The sequence below is a fragment of the Sylvia atricapilla genome, chromosome 4 (genome assembly GCF_009819655.1).
Source record: "Sylvia atricapilla isolate bSylAtr1 chromosome 4, bSylAtr1.pri, whole genome shotgun sequence".
In the NCBI taxonomy this organism is placed as follows: Eukaryota; Metazoa; Chordata; class Aves; order Passeriformes; family Sylviidae; genus Sylvia; species Sylvia atricapilla.
In genome coordinates, this window is record NC_089143.1 from 14,730,377 (window position 1) to 14,754,315 (window position 23,939).

Genomic DNA, 23,939 nt, shown 5'->3' on the forward strand with positions numbered 1-23,939 from the left:
GGCCCGGCGCAGGGCAGCCCCGGCCCCTCCCGCGGGAACGACAGCCGCAGGGTTTGAGCCGCTGCTCCGATAGAAACAATCGCGGCGAGGGCAGAAAGGCATTTCCCTCCCCCGTGAATGGCACTGTACCGTGTTTTACAGTGGAGGCTTAAACACCGAAGTTGCTGACACACTACATTGATATTTACATCCACTCAAAAATTATATAAAATACAAGCATTTTATTATTTCTGGGTTCAACAATATTGCTTAGAGTTACAAAATACAGCAATGTCTGAAATACTGAAGGTTTCATAAAAGCAGCAATTTTCCTCCCCTTCCCAGTCTTAAATGTCCAGAAAATTATTAAAATAAAAATATTTACCACATCACATAAGTCACAGACCTAGCAACATGACTGTCAAGTCTTAACCCAGGTAACTTAAACATAAATGGTGATTGGCAGGTGAGCACAACATTATTCAGGGCACAAAAATAATTCTCTGTGCTGTACGTATTCCAGGTTTCTTTTTTTTATTTTTCTTTCCAGTCAAAAAACCCCAAACAAACTATGTTTAGCTAGAAATTTAGAAGGCAGATTGGCTTTGTGATGAGCACATCAGTGCCTCTGTCATCAGCAGAGGAATCACTCTAGTGACAAGGGATAACACATTTTTATACGAATGGCAAAACAAACTCATAACAACACGGTGCAATTCCTTCATTGTGATCCATCTCCAAAGAAATATCACAGATTTCCATATATGTGCTTAAATATACAAGGGCTAAAAATTACAGTGAAATTTCAACCTCTGAAACATACACTCTGTATATTGTCACAGTAGAAACTGTGTGTATTTACTTGGGTTGAACTATTTTTGGTCCCCACGTGCAAAAAAGCTTACTTGAAGCGTTTCCCCACCTTCTCCCTTTGTTTTTCAAGGACAGATTGATTTATTTTAAGTGCATGACTTTTCAAGTAACTAGTCTACAAAAATCTATAACCAGTTCAAAATACAAGAAGAAATTCCAAGGAAAAGCATTTTCACAATCAAAGATAACATTCTGAACTTTTTTAAAGGCCATATAAAAGAAATTGATAGTGTGTGGATTCTCACATTTATACTAAACAAAAAAAATCCTATTGTATTCAAAATTAGTTTCTCAGCAAATGCAAACTGTCTTCCCTTATTCAGAATACATTAATTTAGCCTATAAAAATACAGTATGGACAAATTCTTTTCATTCCCTGACATAAGAATTCACAATTTTGACACAAAAATTGTAAACTTTTATTACATTCAAAATACATTACTTAAGTCTTTAGAATTGAAGTTCTGAGGTGTCAGCAGTCAGAGCTCTTGGTATACAGCAGAAGTACATTATTGCAGAGCCTTTACACAGAAGTAGCTTCCTAAAGTTAAGAGAAACTTACTCTTCCCATGTATTTTTGTTGCTACCAGGAGGAAAAGAAAGGCTTCCTGCTATGAAAGGTCTGTGTGAATGCATTACTCAGATGAACAATTCGGCCCTGACTTCCAGTGCTACTTCGCTCTACAATCACACGTGGCATCTGAACAAGCTGAATGGGACTCTTTTCATCCTTTAATGCCTGAGTAAGGTTTAGTATCTAAAAAGAGTAAAAGCAGGTGAGGTTAGGGTGCACAAATAAAACTGTGGCTAAGAGGCTTATCATTTTAGATGCCATTCTTCAATCAATTTTGTAGAGGACTGTACTGTTAAATAAATTAATTTCAAAAGATGTCTATTGCAAGTAGAAATATTTTATTTATTCAGTAACATGAATACATCCTATGGCTATCTACCCTTCCATGATTTTCCTATTTCATGCAGTCCTCTCCAAATTTTCAGAAAATTCTAAGTGAAAAATCTACAAGCATTTTAAATTTAGCACATTTCTTGAAAGCATTGCACCTTTAGTGAAAAAATACCTATAAGAAAGCCACCAACAGGATTTAACATAGGATGTGCCAGCAGTTTAGCTACAAATTATTTTCCAATCAAAATATATGAAGCCATATAATTAGCTCATACCAAACCCAGTGCTAAGACCCAAATTCAGCCCTCAGCTCCCATGAGTCTATTATCTTTCCTCCAAACTTCACTGCTCATGGACTGCCCTCATTACTTCATGTTCAATGTTATCCTGCTGAAAACCGAGGCAAGTATTCTATTTAGCTCTAGTGACACATTTGCACTATCCTTAATGTCAACCCTTTTTTCCCCTGCACAATGCCCCTTTCTTCTTTGTAAGACTGATCCTCTGCTTATTCTGCTCTTTGGTGGCCAAAGAGCCCCGACAAAGTCTTTTGCATTATTTACTGCAATTTGGTTCTGCCAGCAGCTCCACTTGACATTTACATTCTCAAAAGTCTATGCCAATCCTTTGTAGATGTGTTACCCGTTGCTTAGACTCTACATTCTTGAGAGAACTGTTTCTTTTGGGTTTGAAAACCTTCCCAAATTTTTTCCTACACTTCAGAAAAATAGGCTTCTAACTATGTTTGGTATCTTAGATTTAAAGACCTTAACTCTTTCATGCAAGATATGTTTCCCTACAGTTTCTTTATCTAGATTCGTCATTTTCTAATTCTTAAATTCTCAGTTTTAAAGATGTATTTAGATGTTTGGCTATACTACAAATTCATCCCAACTGAATTAAACCCTTAGCATGTGATTCAGATGGCCAAGTCTTCTACAATGCCCTCGCAACATACTTTAGTTTTACATCAAAAACAAGTTTAAAATCAGTGCTAAACAAATATATTGTTTGCCAATATATTTCCAATTACATCCAAGGATTACTTGTTACCTGCATTTCTTCTATGCCTGAAACCCTGACATTTCCCATGATGAAACACTCTTATATAGCTAGAGAGAGGTAAACACCCACCCCTGCCTCCCGAAAAGTAAAACAAATCTCTGCTAAAATCCACCTGAGGGACTGTATGAAGAAAGGATTCAGATCCAGCCTTTATAGTGGAAAATTGATTTTTACAACCCCAGCTACATCACTCTCAATTATATCAGTCATGTTTTTCCAAGTGTTTTGTTAAATAACAGATTACTTGCAGCTAATTGTCTCATCAGAAAAACACTACTTAATACAGTTTAGGATGCATGAGTACTTCAAGAACCCATATTCCATGAGTATACAAACTTCTCAGAAGAGTTATTTCAGAAACAACTCCTATAATTCAATTTAGTAAGTAAGGTTTGCTGTCTTTTAGCTATCACATAAAAGATGTTAACTAGGATTATGTTTGACTAAGCAGAGCTGCAGTCTTTTGCAAGGTACATCTTAATATAGGAGATTCTACAGAGAAAACATTGAATTAAAACACTCTAGGAATTGTCTGATTTAAAGCTATCCATGTTGAATTTATGAACACAAAGACTAAGTTTCAATAAATTCAGGGCAAATGGGACTATTAATCTGCTTAGTCCAATTGCCTTACACTTGCAGAAATCACTATTTTATGCCTACAGTGAACTAAATTTTTTCTTAGGTAAAGCTTTTTCTCTAATATTTAACACCACTCAAATTGTGAAATAGGAGAAAAATGGAGTAACCCTCTCCTCTTTTACTTCAGCATTTAAGAAAAATCACAAAAAAAACCTCAGAAAACAAAATAAACCTAGCACTTAACTGTTATCAAATTTCTAACCTGAAAATGGCTGGACTGTTTTGAAGGATGGTTTCAACATGTGATAGGATGAAGAAATTTTATTACCTAATGTGGCTTTCAATAATCAAGTCAACCTTCTAAAATGAAGTCACATTTATTTCAATAGCATAAGGAAATCTGACATCAAGTTTTCTTTCCAAATTTATTGCTCTTTTTCATTTTTAAAACACCTGCTAAGAATGTACATTTAAGTCCTCCCCATCCCCCACAAAACAGTAAAACAGAATTAGAATAAAAGCATTTTCTGTAATTTTTTTTTAAAAAAATCAATATACACTTTCTGCTGTTTCGTCTAGCCACAAATAAGAACAAACCCTAGAAAGAAATTTAGTCTTCTCAGATGAAAATACCTTCAAATGTCATTCAGTGTAATAGAAGTTAGTTTTTGTAGCTCTAAAGAAAGCAGCTGAGGAATGATTTAATACATAGCTAAAAATAACTAAATACATAGCTAAAAAATGTAAAAAAGCAGTCTTACCTGCCCCCTCATAACAGACATCTGGTTTTCAAAAGTAGCCTTGTCAAATCCTTTGTCAGTCTTTATTAAGAAAACAAGCAGTTCATAGTAAATAACCCATTTATTTTTAGCTACATATTTAGCATGTAAATTCATCAGTATCATAATATGCATATTCATATTTACCCACACTATAATAATTTTTGAAAGCTTCAAATAGAATGCTAGTATGAATCACAAAAAAGGTCTATTTATTGCATCAAGTTTACATATGTGAAAACTAAGACTGCTCTACATCATCAAAGAAAATACATCAGTGGATACCACTTTTGGGTATTGGTAAATACCAACAGGTGGTAGATACCAGGCTTAATATTATCACAAAATGTTACACTGTGCTTTCTCACCATGACTCCAGCAGAAAAATACTTCTTCCTTCAGATTTACTAACATTTAACTAACAAACCCAGAGGCATTTTGAACACAAATAAGTCAAAGATGCAAATAGAGAAAAAATGTGTTTCAGGATCTAGTTTTGACATTACATCTGCACTTTCATTAAAAGTTTAAAATTTCCAATTCTTTCAATCCTTAATTGGATTATTTCACTTGAACATCTGACACAAATGTGTACAAAATGTTTTAGAGGACACCCTTTACATGTCAATACTGTAGTCAGTTTTGGTATCTTTAAAGTGAGTTTGACTTAGAATATGATCAAGATTTCAGCAGCAGCTTAGCACAATATATGCATATAAAATTAAGTGTATGAAAGAGGTACTTTAAGTTACATTAAATACATTATTTCTTCAGGCTGCTACAGTTTAAGTGTATACACACCACATAGGTATGTTAAAGGCTGTTTTTCACAGTTGTGCTGTAAGAGTAAACTAGCTTTAATTAATTATATGAAACATATATAGAATAGATAATTTATGTTTTCAGATTAACTAATTACTATCAATTAACCACATTGGTGACAGCTTCCTTATAATTACCTTTTCTACCATGCCAGTGTTAAAGGTAGAATAGCATAGTATCTTGGCATTCAGAAGTTACAAGGTTATTTTTTTCATGCGCCTAACTATCTCATTACAAGTATCTGACACTTCAGTAATAGTCAATTCAAAGTGCTTGATTCACCTTAAATAGCTCATAAAGGTCTTCACAAAGGTCCTGTACAAAGTTCATATCAGAAAGGCGAGGAAGAACTAGATCTCTGGTCTCCTGAGAGAAAGGAACTTTTGCTTGAGGAAGCCAAGCCCAGTGAAAGGGATCTAATGCAGAAAAACAGTGCAATCAATGATAAACCAGCAAAAATGAAATTCTGAGTCAAGTACTCTACTACCAACTGCAAGTTGTCAGTAGCACCCCTTTCTCCCAACACTGTTACCCCACACATCCCTTATGGCTACAGTTACCAGAGCAGCTTTACAACTGCTAAGCCATTTCTCAAACCGTGAAATATATTAAGCTATAAATATTTAGTTAAAGACATAAAAGGTGTATAAATTAAACACTGTGAGCAACAGTTGAGGCCTTCCCCTAGTTTAGCAAGGCAGTTTCCTTTGGAGTAAATAATAGCTGCAATCAAATAGAAATCTTTCAACTATTTGACTCATATGGAAGAATTAACAAAAAAGTTACTATTTTTAATACTTTTTTTAATCTTTTAAATGCTTTCTAAGTACATTGAGAGAAAAGCATTCATAATTTTTCATGTAGTTATTAGACAGCTTTTATCAAATTATATTGCAAAAGTAATTAATATTACCAGTAATTAAACAAGACACCAAACTATTAAGTGCAGGAGCTGAGAAAAGTCACTAGCAGAGGCCACCCCCTAAACTTCCTCACAATGCCCACAGCCCTTTGAATCTAACAATCCAGCCAGTTTTCCACATAGTTCACCATCTGTTCCACTCATATATTATGTTTCCCTATGTGAATACTATGAGAGAGCATGTAGAAGTCCTCACCAAAGTCAAGAAAAAAAAAATAAAAAATCAGTATTCACTGCCCTCCCCTCAGCCACTGAAGCAGTCATCATTAAAAGCTGCCTAGTTATCAAGCAGAGTTTGTCCCTGGTAAATCCATGCTGGCTTCCCCATCACCTTCTTGCCTGAACACAGCTTCCAGGAGGATTCATTCCACAGTCTTCATGGAGACTAAAGCAACTTCTCACATTACTATACTCTTTCAAGAGTGATGAGAAAACTGCATTACAAACAGCATCAGCCAGCTCCCACTGTATCTATTGCATCCCATATCCTCCTATGAACTTCTGTATGACCATTTTCCTTAAGTGCTCCCTTTCTTATGCTTTGGGGATTCATTCCCAAGGTATGAATCTCCTTATGAGCTTTGAGATCTGAGAGAGAGAGCAAATCTTAAAAGTGAAAACAGAGGCAAAGTCAGCATTGAGTAACTTGTTCTTTCTTATGCCTTTATGTCTTTGCTGCACTTTTCTTCAGTCCCACTCTCACTTCTAATTTACTCAACACTTTCTTCTTCTTACAGCTCCAGCTGAGCTGTACTCCAGCTGTACTCCAGCTGAGCTTCGACATTCCAAACTCCATTCATTTTCCAATTTTGGAAAAATTCTCTAATTTTCAGGAAAGTCTCTACTTTTTTTTTTTTTAATGTACTTATATTTTGCATCCCAATTCAGTCAGGATTTCCCTGTTCATCCACGCTGGACCAACTTCCTGCCTATTGCAAATGCTGCTCTTTGGCTTTCAGAAGGTTATCCTCAATGACCAAACAGCTCTAGTCATCAAAACCATGCTCCGGGGGTAAGAGACTGAAATTTGTAAAACTTACACTACAAATTTACTTTTACAAAACTATCACACACCTGTCCATCTGCAAAAGAATTCTAAAGGATCATGCAAGTTTATCCTTTTTGATGCTGAAGTAAAGATGTATAAAATAAGCAATAAATCACTGTGTCTTTAGAACAGCTCTACAGAAGTGACTGTAGCCAAGAGATATGTAGGACAGCATCTATTTAGTATCCAGAGAGAGGCTGCACAGAGCACTGGGTGGAGTACTTAACCAGCCTTTTGACAGCATAACTAGCCCACACTTAAACACCAGAATTACCTGACTGGATAATAGCCCACAGAAGTCACGGCAAGCCCTGTTGGGCACTTCCCTCCTAATGATACATTGTTTTTGACCACATCTCTGACTATCTCAGTTTAATAGGTCAATAATAGGTTAGCAAAAATAGTAACAGTATTTTCAAGCAGATAGAAAATTGCCTAACTAAATATTAACTTCTACAAAGTAAGCTAAAGCTGAGAACAAGAAAAAAACAACCTGTCGGCTTGTCCACCTACAACAGCACCCTTCATTTTGAAATAGAAATTGGGCAAACAGAGGGACAACTTGCAAATCCTGGCAACCAAGTTATTTTCCACTACGTTCTTCAAGAAACCATGTGTGAGAAACATGTTCCTAAATTCTTCCAATTTCACCATTATATACAGTGCTATGTTTATGAGTGTCCATGGATTAATATTGTTTAAAGGTAAAAAATATGAACAAGAACCAAATCACATAAGCCACTGCAATTGTTGCTAACTTTCTGAAGAAGAGTACATTATTTAAAAATTCAATATAAAGCTACAGTGATGATTTCTTAGTTCCTTACTACAACAACACAAATAAAAATTACTTCTTTGGAAGTTACACTCCCAAAAGGAAAATGATTGAACAATGCAGTACTTACATGCCCTCCACTCATCAGGATGCTTAAAAGGAAATGCTAAACCATTGTCAATTGCAGCAATTTTAATAGATTCTTTAGTTATAGTCCATTGGCTATCCTACAGAAGGAATATTCAAAAAGTAAGTGATAGACTTATGTGCTTACACAAACAGTAAAGCACATTAAAAACACTAAATAATATACTTTGTAGCTTCACTGATTAATTCAACTTAAACAATATAAAGTAGTATCCAAGTAACTCCACCACATATAATTTCCTACTCTACCACCACTAAAGAGATGCCCTTCCTCAAACACAAGATAAGCAGAGCACAAAAGGATGAAGAAATCTGCCTGAGCAAGTGAACATGGTTACTGTTATTTTAGCCCAAGCTAGTACAGTAAAAATACAGAATAAAAATAATTTCTAGCACTCTTCTACCTAGTCTAATCAAAATAGCTTTTCCACCAATTTTGCCTACAATAATCTGTACTTCTCCTATTTCTTGAAACTATACACCAGGATTAAGGATATGCCCTAAATCTCCATCAACACCAAGTTACAAAACTAAACAATTTAAAGAATATAAGTTTCAGAGTACAATTCTCTTACCTTATCTGACAGATCAAGTTCATCATCTTGTTTTTCGTACCTGACTAACCAGTTGTCGTTACCTCTGTCTTTAAACAGAAAAACACATGTCACAACATGTCATTTATAAAGAAGTCATCATCTAGAGTGACATACAACAATATGTGTGTAAACTGACACTTTACCCATGGAGTTAGGCAAAACTGTTCAAAAAGTGTTTTACCCATCACACGTGGTTTAGTTTTACTGAAATGTCCAGGCAACTGTTTCAGTGGAAAGGCGAAATTTACCATGTGTTCTTAGGTACATATTACTTCTTTAGGTTCCCCAACTGGTTGAATGTGCAGCAAAATATCAAGAAGGCCAAAAGAAACTCTCTTCATACATTTTATGCAGAAAGATTGGTTGTGGTGTGCATTTTTCCTGAAGAAAACATTATCAGACCAAATGACTTAAATTTTAAGCTTGTTTTAATGCTGATGAGGAAATGGAGAAGGCTCCAAAATTATAGATAATGTGGCCTTTGAACTACATGGAGAAAACAGACTCTAGAAAAATGGAGAAGAGGCAAAACTTAACAGAAGGGCAAGAAACTGAGAATGTCTGCACTGTTCAGACAAAACTGAGATTAAACACTCTGAGAAGGTCTTTCAGACAGAAATGACTGCATGGATTTGTAGGACCTTCTGTCATTTTAAGGTGCACCCTTAAATTTAACCATCAGGTTTTCATGTTCTATTACGATTAGATATATTTGATGAAGGTAAAATCATGTAATGAAATTTTTTATTTTGAGTATATGACTCAGGATTTTAAGAATGTCAAAAACCACTAACTGTTTGGAAACTCAGAGGCTTATTGGATAAAGCTGACAGACCATGACAACAGCTAGCAAGCATTATGTTCTTATGAAACTTTCTTCTAGTTTGCTTCTAAAAAGAGAATTTGAGAAAACTAGTTAGACCTGGTATGTCCGAAGAAAAGCAAAGATGCCCACCTCTGCCAAAACAGCAAAGTAAATATTTTAAACATAAAACTGCCTTTGGTTTTTTCACCTACATAGGTAACAGAAGAATCCCAGCTTCAGAGTGATAAAAACAAGAGTGCAGGAGAACTGACAGTCACACATTGCAGTGGTACCTCAGTGCCTACACAATTAATATGAACTATTGTGAGCTGGTGTGAAACCATGCTATTATCAGCTCCAGTTTAGAATAAAAGGAATTGTAGTCATGGCTTTTCTTATGGGTCCTGAAACCACACAATCCTTTATCCTAATCAAGGGAAACAGCTAATAACAGCCTATGCACATTAAAGCACAACAAAAGTATTTTTTCTTGACTTCTCACATTGTTTAAAAATAGTGAGTAACAATCAAAGAGTATTTGGACTGTTTTCGCACTGCAATATTTAATATATTAATCCAAAGTAATTTTTATTTAAAATGCATCTTTATGGCCTTCAATCATGAGAAACTATCTGAAATGCATTAAAAGCCTTAAGCACCAGTTTTCAGGCAGCATTGCTTTCTGCCTCACAAAAATAGATAAGATACCAAGAGATACTAACAAATACCTGTATTTCTGATGACATAATCCAAGATAACTAATCTTTCAAACTGTGATTGAAATTCTTTCCTTGTGTTCTCTGGTAAAGGATCAGCTTCAAACTTCCTGAGCCAGTAGTCAGCTTCCTTATATCCTTCAACAAACAGCTGGAAGGAGCCAACCTGAAATATTAAGAAACTGCATTTGGAAAATGCACATGGGTAGGTCACATAAGTAATTTTGACATTAACAGAAAAAATTCATTATATACTTTCAAAGTTCAGAGCACAGGAAATTTGACACTGAAAAAGTTAAATGAAGTGATAAATAAAGTTCTCTTTCATTCCTCTATTCTTAAAAATGGTAAGAGTCAAATCACATTAGGGTGGGTTTCTGGGGGTGGTTTTTTTAAAATCTTTGTTTAAACACTCAGTGAGTTTACCAGGAGTAAAATATAGCCAGAGAGCTCAGTGTAAATGAACAGTTAGTATTACAAGAAATATATGAAACAGAGGGAAAGAAGTTAACACCTGTTCTCTTTTTCATTGGAAATACTTGTTTCAATAGTTCAGAGAACACTCACTAAAAATTACAAGAGAGAAATCTTCCTCTCTGAAAAGCCTTAAAACTTCACTGATAAGAAAAGCAACATTAACCATTTTCAAGACAGATGCTTTTTGCAAAAAAAATGACTGAAGTACATTTCCCAAAAGAGTCCAAGGAAGAACATGACAGTTGGCATAGGCTCCATAAATATGTGAAAGGTGCTCAAGGTTGAAATTCAAGAATTTCTATTTGAGAACTAAAAGGCAGGTAGATAAACACACAGCATGTGGAACAACCATGCTCATAACAAGCTTGCACAACCCATGTCACATGGATCTAAACTCCTGGGAACTGACACAAGTGGATTACCCACCCTGTCTGTAATCTGTGTTTTCAAAGCTTAGGATTAGAACACTGGTGACATTCTGGGGATATAATAAGGCTCATCAGGTAAGAAGGATGTGAGGTTTTTAGTCAATGTAGTCTGCACATAAGACAAAAGGGAGGTAGGAAGAACACAACAGCAGGGTACCCAAAAGAATAAAAACAACAGAAAGAAAAAAAATTCCCCAAAAATATTAAAAATTAGATAAACTGCAGGGAAAAAACAGACTGACAATATCAAAACATGAAACTGAAAGGACAGGTAAAGAGCAACCAATAAATAGAGCAAAAGTGAGATATACAAAAATTAATGTTACTACTCCAGCAGAGAACTGGACTGCTAATTGAAACAAAAAGTGAAATGATTATTAAAATAGTTCAAAAGAAGGAATGATGTAAGAGTGGATACATGTTGCATGGAAACAGTTGTATCAAATTTCAGACAGTTTTCAACAAGCAGCAAGTTTTTTTCTTCTATGGTTGAAGTTACTCATAAATACCCTTTTTTAAAAAAAAAGTTTTATGTAAGAATCAGGACATGCACAAATTACTTATTTTTGATCTTACCTTAGGAGGTAGTCCAATTCGATTAAATTTTTTAGCAACTTTTGGCACTTTCTCTAAAGCATATTTTTTTCCTCTTGACTTGGCACGATCTATTGCACTGTAATTAAAGGTCTCGCTGACAAGCCAGACAACCTTAGAACATGAAAGTTAAACACAGCTCAGAATTCCTCATTATTTCAATTGTAAATTCACAGTTAATGTTATGCTCAGTTATTAAAAAAAAAATTAAAAAAATAAGAAGCAAGCATCAAGTATTTTCAACAGATAATTTCTCTAGTTTACATATCCCAAACAAATATGGGAATTTGATATGCTGATTTTTGCAATTTGCATCTTGTCAAAACGTGAGGCACAGAAAATCAGAAAATGCTAGAAAGTGGTTCCAAAGAAGAAATCCAATTCAGATCTCAAAATTATTCATTAAATCAAAAATCACAGTCGCTTTTTCTACATCAAATCACTGTGCCTTTGTACTTGCAATAGTTTATAAATGACTTATAAATAACACAGGATATACAAGGCTATCTACACAACCACAGTTCAGAGACTGACAAATATGTTGGCTTTTATTTTTTTTAATTCAGTAATTTATATGTTTTAACTTTTACCTTGGTTTTAGGTACAACTCCAAGCCCCAGCTTCTCATCCACAAGATAGGCACCAGCTTCAGAGAGATATCCCTGATTTGGAACGAGGCAGCCTCTGCCAAAGCAGCAAGGACAACAAATTTTGTGAAAATATTTGGTCCATTTTGGATTGAGATGTCCATAAGGCTCTTCAGATTTTGGTTTGAATACTCCAATAATTTTCTAAGGTAAATAATATAAAATTAAAATATGAGCACTTTGAGTTGTAACACACTAAGATTAGTTTAAAAATCACTTATTTTAAAATACTGGATAGGTTAAATCCTATCCAGTGCGTTTTACAGTTGCTCTTTTTAGATGATGAAATAATAAAACTAACAAAATTGAATTCCAAACAAATCTATCATGAAGTGCTTCTTTAGGATTAGTACAAATTCAAAATGAGCTCTTCATAAGAGAAAGTCCAAACCAATATTTACATTTTCAAAACATTTTGTCAAAATTCAAAAGCACATAATTTGAAAATATATATATATATATATATATATTTGTCTGAAGTTCTTAAAAAGGAGGTTTTAAAAGTAGCTTTAAAAACAATTTTCAGCCAACCAACAACTCACTGACCAGCTATTTCAGAGGTGTAATGGCTGAAGGAAAGTGACAAACATATAGAACACTATAAATCAACAACAAATCAATGATTTGTTTTCTTTTAAATCTTTTTTTCTTATTACCCTGAGTTTGAATGGATCAAAATGAGCATCAGCCATCATTTACATTACAGATGCATAGTAAATCTTAAAATTAGTCAGAGCCCTGTGTTCAGTTTTGGACACTGTGCTTCAAATCTGCTAACAAACTGGAGAAAGCTGAAAAAAACGAGAATAATCACAAAATATGTGAATAAAGAAAGACAGTAAGAACAGTGAATGTTTAAGCTAAGAGAAAAGTGAGGCATAATGAACTCCAGAATAGATTGCTATAGAAAAAAATAACAGGAACAACACATTTACTGTTAACAAGCCAAAAAATGACAGGCTTAGAACCTAGCAGATAAGCTGCAAAAAAGAAATCCTTTAAAAACTTAAGTGCAGCTTGAGACTGGAACAGACAGCCAGGTTCTGCACTCTCCAAAGCAGAATGCAACTAACAACAAGTTAGTTACACATTCCTCAAGAATCGTGTTAAAATGGTGCTGCTCCACAGCACGAGCATTAAACTGGCAATTTCTCAAAGTGCCTTCTACATAAGGTTCTATATTTGTTAACCTCAAACCGCAGGGTTATTACCACATTAAAATATATAATCTTTCAATTGTCTGTGACAAACTTTGGCCTAGTGCATAAAGTTCACATGACTCTTCTGTAGCTCAAGTGGAAAGCTATAGAAATGCTGCATCTTCATCCCTTCTCACTGGACAACAGCAAGTAAATCAAATTCTATCTGATAAATACTAAAGAACAACTGTTTAAGAAGCATTTTCACATATTAGTACTTTACTAAATCCTCATGAAAAAAGTGAGTATCTCAATAAGCTAAACACTGCCTGTTGTCACACCAACACTCAAAGCTGATTCACACTCAGGTCATGAACACGCTTCCTGGCAGTCAGAAACCAGCACTATTCTTCAGTAGCTGCTGATTCAGCTGGATTAGGAATAGGATCTACCCAGCTGGTTCAGTTTCTAGAGATTTTTCAACCAATTTTTCCAAAACAATCTCGCTTTGTCCAAGACTGCCCAAGACTAACTACAGGAAACTTAATTCACTCAGTTTGTAAACAGATACACAGGACACCAGGCATTAGCAGCATTGTCTGGATCATCCATCTATAACTAACTACAAGGAACACTAAATTACAAAATACTATTATTTGCATTCATACTATAAAATTAGTGTCCTATCGACAGAGTCAAGAAACAAATGGACAAGAACTCTCTTGGGTTTGGGATGCTGTTATCTGTGATTCTAAGGTTGCATTCTAAACCTTGAACACAACTGCACAAACAAAACTTAGACCTACACAAATGCAATAAATATTCTATGTAATGTGAGAGGCCAGCATGCTTTTTGAATGCTTTACTTATTTTTTATTTTTAAACCACAGCATTTGGTATGCTACTTTAGTCAAAATCCTAATGTTAGGTTTAGAATTGTTAAAAAGTTATTTTAAACAAAGCTAGCAGCTTTGCACTTCTTGGAAACATCGTGGTGTATTTAGAAGTACATGTCAAATCTTTAATTATCTCTTCTGAATCACTCTCTGGCTAATACTTCCTAGTAAGTGCCCATTTAAAAAAGGAGCTTAGCTCATTCTATTATCAGCCTGGACTGTACTGTGCTATAAAGTCAAATCTAGATATGGTTTTCAAGGTTTTGTTGAAGTTAGAACCTTGCTAAACTTTGCAGAGCCACTGCTGTTGAGGACCAGAGTAGAACCAAAAAGTTCAATCTACAGAACAAGCTACCAAGGCCAGTCTTAATTTTGCCAGTCAAAATGAATTTATAGACTGAAACTCCATTAACAGTAGCAATTAATTGAAACTGTCAGGAACATATTGCAGAACAATTTGTAACAGACACAGTGTCTTTTATTTAATGCTTACACAATGAACAACAAATGCAGAAATATTAAAGCCTTCTGTAATAGTGCTGCTTAAGTACTGAACTCCATTTCAGTATGCAAATACGTAACTTTTGCCAATAGGTGCAAAAAGCTAATTTTAATTATGCAATTTGAAGTTCATCTTTCTGATAGAACCAAGGTGAATAAGGTGACCTAATGGAAACAGCTTATTTTATCTGTAATTTAGTATTCATTTTGGGCAAACACTTCAGAAGGTGGCCAATAAAAAGGCTTAGCACATCTTTAATGAGCTCCCTCCCTCCCAGCATAAGAAAGAGGAGATTACTCAAGAGGAATAGGAGAAAGCAAGTGACAGAACCGGTCTGAAGTGAAATGATGCAATACTCAAACAGGATCTGAAAACCATTCTACACATGAAAGTTGCACTATTGACAAAATGAAGTTTTATCAGACCTTTAATATGGATAGCAAACATAGATAAGCTCCAGAACAAAAGCAAAGAACTAAAGCAAAATTTGAAGTCTGCTAAGCACTCAGTATCATTATTCTCATAGTCCTATACTCCAAATACTTTCATATTTTGCAATACTTTTTTCTGAACCATATAAAATAAACAAACAGTCTTCTTTTTTCAATCTTTGTTTCTCCTAAATACTTACATTCAAATCAATGACCTGCATAAGGGAGCAGGGCAAGTGACTACTAGAAACTTAACAAGGAACAAAAACAACACAGCAAAGGAAAAGTAAAACCAATAAGAAAATCGCCACATAAGAAACAAGGAATAATTTGGCCTATCCAAAATACTAGGGTTATACTTATACTAAAATGATACATAAATACTCTCTCACCATTGCCAGGGCACAGTGAGTACCTCAGGCATTTGCTAGTGACCAAAAACCAGCAAAATTAATCTAGATAAGCTCCAGACAAGACAGATTTCCACATATGATAAGATTTCTTTCCCCTAGTGATTTCTCTACTAACTTTACAACAATAAAAAATCGTGATTGCACAGCATTAAGGAAAACTCAAAAAACTTAATCAGTTCTAAAGCATGTTTAGCATGACACTTTAGAATATTCTTTAGATACATCGTGTATGGAAAGTTTGAAAACCTATTGATTCAAATCAGTATTTGACTACTTATTTTTTTGCTACACTATATTATACTGTACATTTTTGTTCTACTGTATATTAAATAAGATATAAATGTACCTTAAAATACTACTTTAAAAGAGCAGAAAGTTTGAATATGTGTATATGAGCACACAACCAGAAAATCTACAAAGACCTAAGCTACCATACAAGAGAGTGACATGAAGCTGGAACTCTGAATAAGATTTATATTTACAGCATTGCATGTGATAGCAAGAATCCCACAAAGCCATTACTGAAAGGGTTTTTTTTCCTTCAGGTTTCAAAAAGAGAGAAGAGACCCTCCTTTTTATTTTCTCCACCAGACTGAAGGGGATCATTACTAACAAATGTTCTTGGAATACAAGCATATGTACTTCAGTTTTCAGACGATTTTGAAAGGGTGGTTCTGCCACTTTCCATAAAAATAAAATTATAAATTGACATATTTATTTATATTAAAGTCAGGTAACTACTCTAAAAGAAAAATCACTAATTCAATAAAGTGTAAAAACTATTACTAGAAAACTGTTATTAAAGCAAATTAAACAACTATGAAAATTAACTGGCAAAACAGGAACATATTTTCTAATGACCAATAATATGACTAAAAGCTAAACAAAAACCACACTACCTTCTAAATGAAAGGCAAATTACTGTTACGGGAATGACAAAAATCTAGAACATGCTCTGAAAACCTAAGCATTCAAAGTGTTCCAACTTCCATTTCCAGCACAACTAGGATCTCCAGGATTAAGGAACACCTACATCTATCCAAGAGCTAAAAACTGCTGATTGAGCTTAAAATAAAATCAAATGTGACAAATTAACAAAAGTCGAGCCCTTGGAGGTCTTTTTGTGAAACAGGTCAGTAGCAAAGTATTTATAATTTAAAGAAAACAATGTGAAATATGTCTGAGACATAATTTCCTCTAACTAAATAATGTTAACCACATGTTACTTTTCAAGAGAAAGATTCAAGAAACTATTACTTCTCTGTCTCCAAGTAACCTTAGGACACCTCACTGATGATCACTATTCAAGGTACCATTTACGAACTACAGAAGGGAAAACCAAATCTTGCAGAGGGAAAACCAAATCTTTCAGCTAAGATTCGGTAGACAAGTACAAGGTAAAGGGTAAATTTGATGTTATCACTCTTCTCACCCATCTACCAATTATATAGGAGAATGGAGACATGACCTAAATAAAATGCTATCTAAGAAGAATAGAGAGAAAAATACAGGAGGCTTAGCTAAAGAAAGTTAAACCATGCTGAAATCAGAAGTTCTGTTGGGCAGAAATCAATTAAAACACACAGAGAAAAAGATTCTGCACAAGGGAATTCCTGAATGGTTTTCAGATGTTAGAGGCTCTTTTATTCTTTCCATATTTCTTTGGTGCAGATCATCAAAAACATGATAAAACTGCAGCAGAAATAATAGTTATTTTGCCTTACCTTATACAGCAAGACATAATTAGAAATCTAAGTACTACTTGCATTGCTTTTCCAGAATAAATTTTGGCATAAAATAGATTATTAAATAACTTATTTACATTTATTTGCATATAGATAGAATTTTTGAGTTTCCACTTTCAACTTGCTGCTGATGGTGTGTTTGACTTTGCAGTAACATGCTCACCCCTTTTGGATCCTTAGCAAAGTAACTCCCACTGGATCCTTGAGAGATTCTTTCTGGAAAAACTCCACACTCTATAGCTTGTTCTGTTCTCAGAATAAGTTCTGCAAATTCTGGATCGTCTAAAAATATATTCATTTCTGCAGTATGTCCTGTAAAACAAGAAAACAACCAGTCTTAAGTGCAACTTGTTCTACAAATTAAGCAGAAGCAAACACACTGATAAGCCAACAGCCTTCCCTGCTGACATCCATCCAACCCCAGGCTGAAAAATCTGGTCCATTTAATCAGTGCAAGTTTTTCCACTGATTTATCCATGTCTAATCAACTTTTCATTTCAAGTAAATCAGCCAAATCTGCAAAAATTTGAGACTGCCGCTGCTGTTTACAATTTTCAAGGATTTTTCTTTTTAATATTTATTTACTAAATAAACCTAAGGAAAAAAAAGTTCAAAGTAACAACTGTAAAAAAAGCGTGAAAGATTTTACATATTATTTGTGTCCTGTCCATTACCCACTATCAGAAAAGCATTGTACCATTCAGTTAAGAGCTTGGCTAACATGTTTATTATCTGCTAAAACACAAGGAAGTTAATCCACTGAATAATCTGCTACATGTAGCACTCACAAGTGGCACCAACACAGCAGTGATGCCCTGCATGCCAGAACCATTCCAGCCTTAAAACTCTGGAAGGGACTTGTAGCACTTCTTTACCTACTGACCAGAAGATGAGGCCTGTGCAGACATTTGTGCAAACTCTAGGACTCTATGCAAATGTTCACAGCGACAAGTAGAAAGGAAAGTGCCAGAATACTACCGGCCCTGCAATTTTTTAGATATTTCTTCACAAGTTTTGATACTGTAGATTATTATACCTCCTTTTGAGGCTAGGGTTGTTTCACATGTTCACCAAGTGCACTCTAATGAGCCTGTGCATTAGGGCTCATTTATGCACTAACAAACAGCTACATTATTCTAATGAAACATTTATAGATAAAGTTGCTTTGTTCCCATTTGAGCCATTGAAGAAATTTAATATACATCTCCTATATAGAAACTTCTATATAGAAAAAATAAACTTCTTAACAGTTTGTGTAGAGTCAAACTTTAAAAAAAAACCCCACACTACTTTTCTGTACCTCAGGACAGTTTTTGAAGCTTTTTAGAATATTAGCATTTGCTTGCATGTACCACTTAAAATAGCAACATGGACTCCAAACAAAAACAGTCAAGAAGCATTAAAATATAGGAAAATGTTAGTATAAGTAGGCCACAAGTAAGAGAAACCTTAAAGCTAACAGCGGATCATTCTTATGAATCAACAGCTACAGCCCATTGTGATCAGAATAATTTATAACTATTTGGCCAATACTGCTGTGATAAACTACATTTTAAGACTTTAGAGTAGGACAACAAGACAAGGGACAACAAGAGGGAGGGAAAAGGTTCAAAGGTTTTCCTGTCACAAAGTACTTAAAAGAGTTAGGGAAATAAACCAAAAGACCCACAATAAGCTTATATTCATGGAAAAAGTCACTTTGAATCAGTGGTTCTTATTTTACAGCTGAACCTCAGCTATCTCCACACATCTACTTTACATCACACAGCTGAGTTCCAACTACTATATATTTTTGTCAGTGAAAGCAAAATCAGGGTTGTGCATTATACTGTTACCAAAGTGCAACATCCATGCTAAGCCATTCTGCACAATTATATCTTCCAGATGAAGAAAACCTACAGATGAACTTTGTATCACATGGATTGCAGTTGACTGTGTGGAAGACTCAGAGGTCAGTTTTTAATTTTTGTGCATTTATTCTAGAATCTAGAACCATTAAGTAGTCTCACTGTCAGAGGAAATTCTCCAACCATGTCTTTTCTAACATAGAAAAGATAACTTCAGAAAAAAATATTCAAACAAACAAAAAACTACACTGCATGCTGAAAAAAGAAAAGAGAAATAATTTCTGAAACTCATTATTCGCTCAGTATTGCTACTGTGCTGCTAGGAAGCATGTTAGAACTGTGATGTGGCTGTACAAAACCAATTAGGCTGACAAGGAAACCAGCAGTTTTAAGGAGTTTATAAACCCTTTCCATATGAAAATAAGCCATGTTAATTGAAGAAGTATTTGCTGAATGTGGCTGGGTTTGGGGGCGTTGTGCATTAGCTTCTTTAAACAAAATATTTTAATCAACTTTTCCACTGAGAAAGCATGTTATGACAAAACTTATTCCCAGTACAATCACTAAACTTACAATTATAACTAATTAAGGTTGCTCTTGCAATTACTCTTGAAAATTACTCTTCTCATTAAACTCCCACTAAGGAGACAGGGCTCACGCATACACAGTCTAACCACCAAGCTTGAGAACTTTCTTCACATTAATTTGGCTAAGGCCCAAGTCTGTGAAGCTGCTATACTGGAATGATGAAGACTTGCCAAAGAAGATACAAATACTATCATCCATGTATGCACCTCAACCTGTTCTTCCATCAAGTAAGCATGACATGGGCTAGACTAAACTAATACACTTTACAAGAGTAATATGTATGAACTCCTTCAGCACTAAGCTAGATTCATACTTTTTAAACAGTAATATAATTAAAAGTAGTCCCTTTAACCAATTCCATCTTCTATTCTGACCATAGCTCCCTTAAAGAAACACTCTGTGTTGCAAAAACATACATGAATACCATCTGGTGCTTGTCGGTTCCACCTGACCTGAAACAATCCTGCACCTTCAAGGGTTACAAGGAAACAAAGGATGAGATGCTGTAATCAGTATCAGTTTCAAGATTTTCTTACAGATTTTGAGGCAGACTCTAAGCAGTACTCTGCATTCACCATCCTAACTGCTTCAGTGGTCCCAGACCCATGGCTCTAGCCTCCACTCTGAACCAGCAACTTATTTTTTAAAGTTTCTAGAAATATTTTGCTAGAAGCACTATCTCCTTAACAGATCTTAAACCTTGTAGGAAAAAGACAGGAAAACTCTAACATTTTAATGGCATGTTTACATTACACGTATGGACTACACTTCAGACCAGTGCTTAAAAGACTAGATTTCTTAAAAGACTACATTTTTCTGTCTTTATGACCAAACAAGTAAAAGTTCTCTGCAGTTACTAAAACAGAAATATTAACACAATTTATTTTGTTAAACTTGATGGGGGGATTGTTTGGATTTTTTTTTTCAAGCACTCTATTGTTGCAAAAGAAACAGTGTTGGCAGTCTCTGGCAAGAAATCCTACAGTACAATTACAACAGCAAAAACAAAGAGACAGAACTCCACGTATTTCTGTCAGCAAGCCCGTCCTAGATGCATACTTACATAGAAACTTACACAGAACCAGAAAGCTTGAAAGCCTGATGAAAGTAAGCAATATGTATCATGTGATTGATCATTTTGCCAGGATATTTAGAATTAGATAATGGGCATGTTTATGTCTGTTTTTAAATTAATAACTAAGTTCTTGAGTTTCTGGACTTTCACGTTTTATTTCTCTCCTCAAGAACTAATTTGAAAATATGAAAAGAAGATAAAAATTTTATGAAGACCGAAAATATGACAGTAGAGCCCACATCTAAAACTCTTAAAGCATGTGATGGTACAAAGTGAGCATATGATTAAAACAAAGAACAAATACAGGCTTATTTTTTGTTCAAACGATGGGAGTCACAAAAAAGTAATTAGTGGGATAGGCAAGTCAAACTGAAAACCTGACACTTTTCGAAGTGCTCAGGAAGCAGAAGCCGGTTCCACCACAATACAGTGTCTAAAATATGCAAAGCCACAACTTTCGAACAACATGACAGAAACAAACAAAGCAAGGCCCAACAATGCAGCAGAAAGGGAGCGGGGAGAAGTGACAGTGGAGACACTCAGGAAGGCGTAAACATGTTCGAACAGCCCTGCTCATAGGGACAAAGCAGTCGAACTTCTATCCGTCTGCAGCATCCTCCCTTCCTTAACATTCAGCTAGCCCATACGTCAAGAGAGGTCAACACATCTGTGCCCCTCACCGCTGCTATGACACCGGACACGGCACACGGAGCGCACTTCAGTGCCGACAGGTATTTCTTAGCCTCGCTGGCAGGAGCGGTCCATGCCCCAGCCCCCGGGCCGCCCTCCCGAGCACAGCCGCCCCGGCCGCTCCCCGCGGCGGCCCCGGGCCGTACCTGCGGCGGCGCGGCGCTCCCTGTCCCAGGCGGCGCCCGCCCGCCGCCCGCTGCCCGCCGGCCGCAGGAGAGGCTCGTCCTCGCCATCCCCCTCGGGCCCCGAGTCCTCCGAGTCCTCCACCTCCTCGAGCCCCGGCTCCCCACACTGCCGCACGGCCCCGCCGGGGGCGGCTCTCGCACTCCGCGGCCCCCGCCGGGGCAGCTCTGCCGCAGGAGGAGACGGCGGCGGCTCCACGAGGAGCAGCAGCCGCTCGTCGGGCTCCTCCGCGCCCGGCTCCGCCATGGGCGGCCGGGGCCGAGCGGCGGGAGGCGGCGGCGGCGCGGCCGGGCGGGCTGGGGCGCTCCCGCCGCTCCGGCTCCGGCTCCAGCGCCCCGCGCATGCGCGCGGCCCCGCGCCCGCCCCGCCACCTGCCTTAAAGGGGCCGCGGCCGCACCGCGATGGGGGACCGGCCCCGGAGCCTTCCGCGGGCCCGCCGCCGCTCAGGGGATGGACGGCAGCTGCCAGCGCTGGGCGTTTAACAAAAACATCCCTGAGATCCGCCTTAGTTATACACCCGGAACAGGCTCGCCTCCTCACCACCGCTTGCCATAGCCAGCTGCTCTCCCTCCCCAAACTCTGCACATCGTTCTCTACCATCACGGTAACTTCCAACAGGAAGCCTATAAACAGCATAAGAGAAAACAGTATGAATACATTGCCATTATTTCCATGTCCCCCCAGTCTCCCCGTCTATGCGTTATTAATTGGAAGAAAGAGAATACAATTATAACCCAAACATATTGCATCAGATTTCAGCCTGGATGTCTTCTCCCAATCCTGTCCATAGAAGAGGGGGTTTCCTCAAGTTTTGGTGAAATATGAGAGAAAGATACTTGCATTGAATATTTGCATAGAACTAGGATTGTGGGTTATGCTGGGAGCAAATCAGTCCTCAGCTAAAAATAGTAAGTATATATGTATATTTTATTCATTATTCTTATAGTTAAAACCATGGTATAAGAATTTAACATGTGCATAATCTGGATTACAGGGGGGAAATCCACTATTCTTGGTTACTGACAAATATAACCTTACTGAAATGCTGGACTTGTGTTTGTTTTGTCTAGGGTTGCCTGTCAGCCAGTGGACTTTGGAATTAAGCCGAGTGTCATTTACTTATGTAACTACTAATATCTGTAATATTTGATAAAATCTGTTCACACTCGCATTTCTGCTCCTATTTCTTAATATTAAAAGTGAACTCGGCCAACTGTGACTCCAGAGGAATAGCCATTTGATCCCTAGTAAACACATATATGAAGGTTACAGCAACTGGATGTAATTTTCTTTACAGAAAATTAAACACATGGTAATTTCTGGGCAAAGCAAACAAAAAGATCAAGCTAAAAGGAAGAAGTCTGACATTTTTCTCAGCAGACTGTTAAGTAATACTGCACCTCCCTTTAGCTACAAGTGAGTTGTGGCTGTTTCAATAATGTTCCATTGAACAGTCAATTTATGAGCTTCTAAAATAATTGAGAGTTCATTATTTTGAAAAAAAAAATAAACAATAAATGACTCATTAGCTATTTCATAGAAAGGCCTGGGTTGGAAGGGACCTTAAAGGTCATCTATTTCCAACTCCCCTGCTGTGGACAAAGACACCTTCCAGTAAACCAGGTTGCTCAGATCTGAACCTGGCCTTATACACTTGCAGAGACGGGGCGTTCACAGCTTCTGTGGGCACTCTGTTCCAGTGTCTTACCAGCCTCACAGCAAAAAATAGTACAAAACCTTATTTTTTCTGGTTTATACCTCCATCTGCACATATTACTCTATTTCTAAATGCAGTAGTATTACTGTATTCCTATATTACTGTGTTAATATTAAATAGTATTACTGTAATACTGTATTTCTAAACTGGTAGTTTTATCTTCTGTTTCAATAACAATTCTGCAAGTTGCACACAGGTCTTGATCTAACAAAGCCTTTACATTGTCTCTCTTTTCAGTAGTGCAGAGTGCAAACACCACTAGAGCTCATCATTTAAAAAAAATACACACTACCGTCATAGTAATTAACAAACCATTAATTTTAATTCCAAATAGCTAATACTCTTCAATTAGCCACCTGAATTAAAATTATTAGGAAGTACATCACGCCAATAAGGTGGGTCATTTTACTCATGCTAAAGCTTTTGTCCCTCTCCCTCTAACCTTAGTCTAAGACTTAACCAAAGTCTAAGACTTTGTCATCTGCTTTTATGTATTTGAGCGCTATATCGAAACACCAGAGTGAAAGAAATAGAGGGAAAAAAGAATACAC

General features: G+C 36.4%; 1 protein-coding gene across 1 annotated transcript; it reads right to left on the reverse strand.

Annotated features, from left to right (window-relative positions):
* Positions 1-201: 201 nt before the first annotated feature.
* Positions 202-22,162, reverse strand: PI4K2B (phosphatidylinositol 4-kinase type 2 beta). Its single transcript, XM_066317155.1, is given in 11 exon segments — positions 202-1,609; positions 4,168-4,227; positions 5,290-5,423; positions 7,883-7,979; positions 8,475-8,542; positions 10,029-10,182; positions 11,498-11,629; positions 12,106-12,306; positions 17,452-17,600; positions 21,635-22,021; positions 22,024-22,162. Coding segments are annotated over 11 exon segments (1,695 nt in total). The 3' UTR covers positions 202-1,435.
* Positions 22,163-23,939: the final 1,777 nt, after the last annotated feature.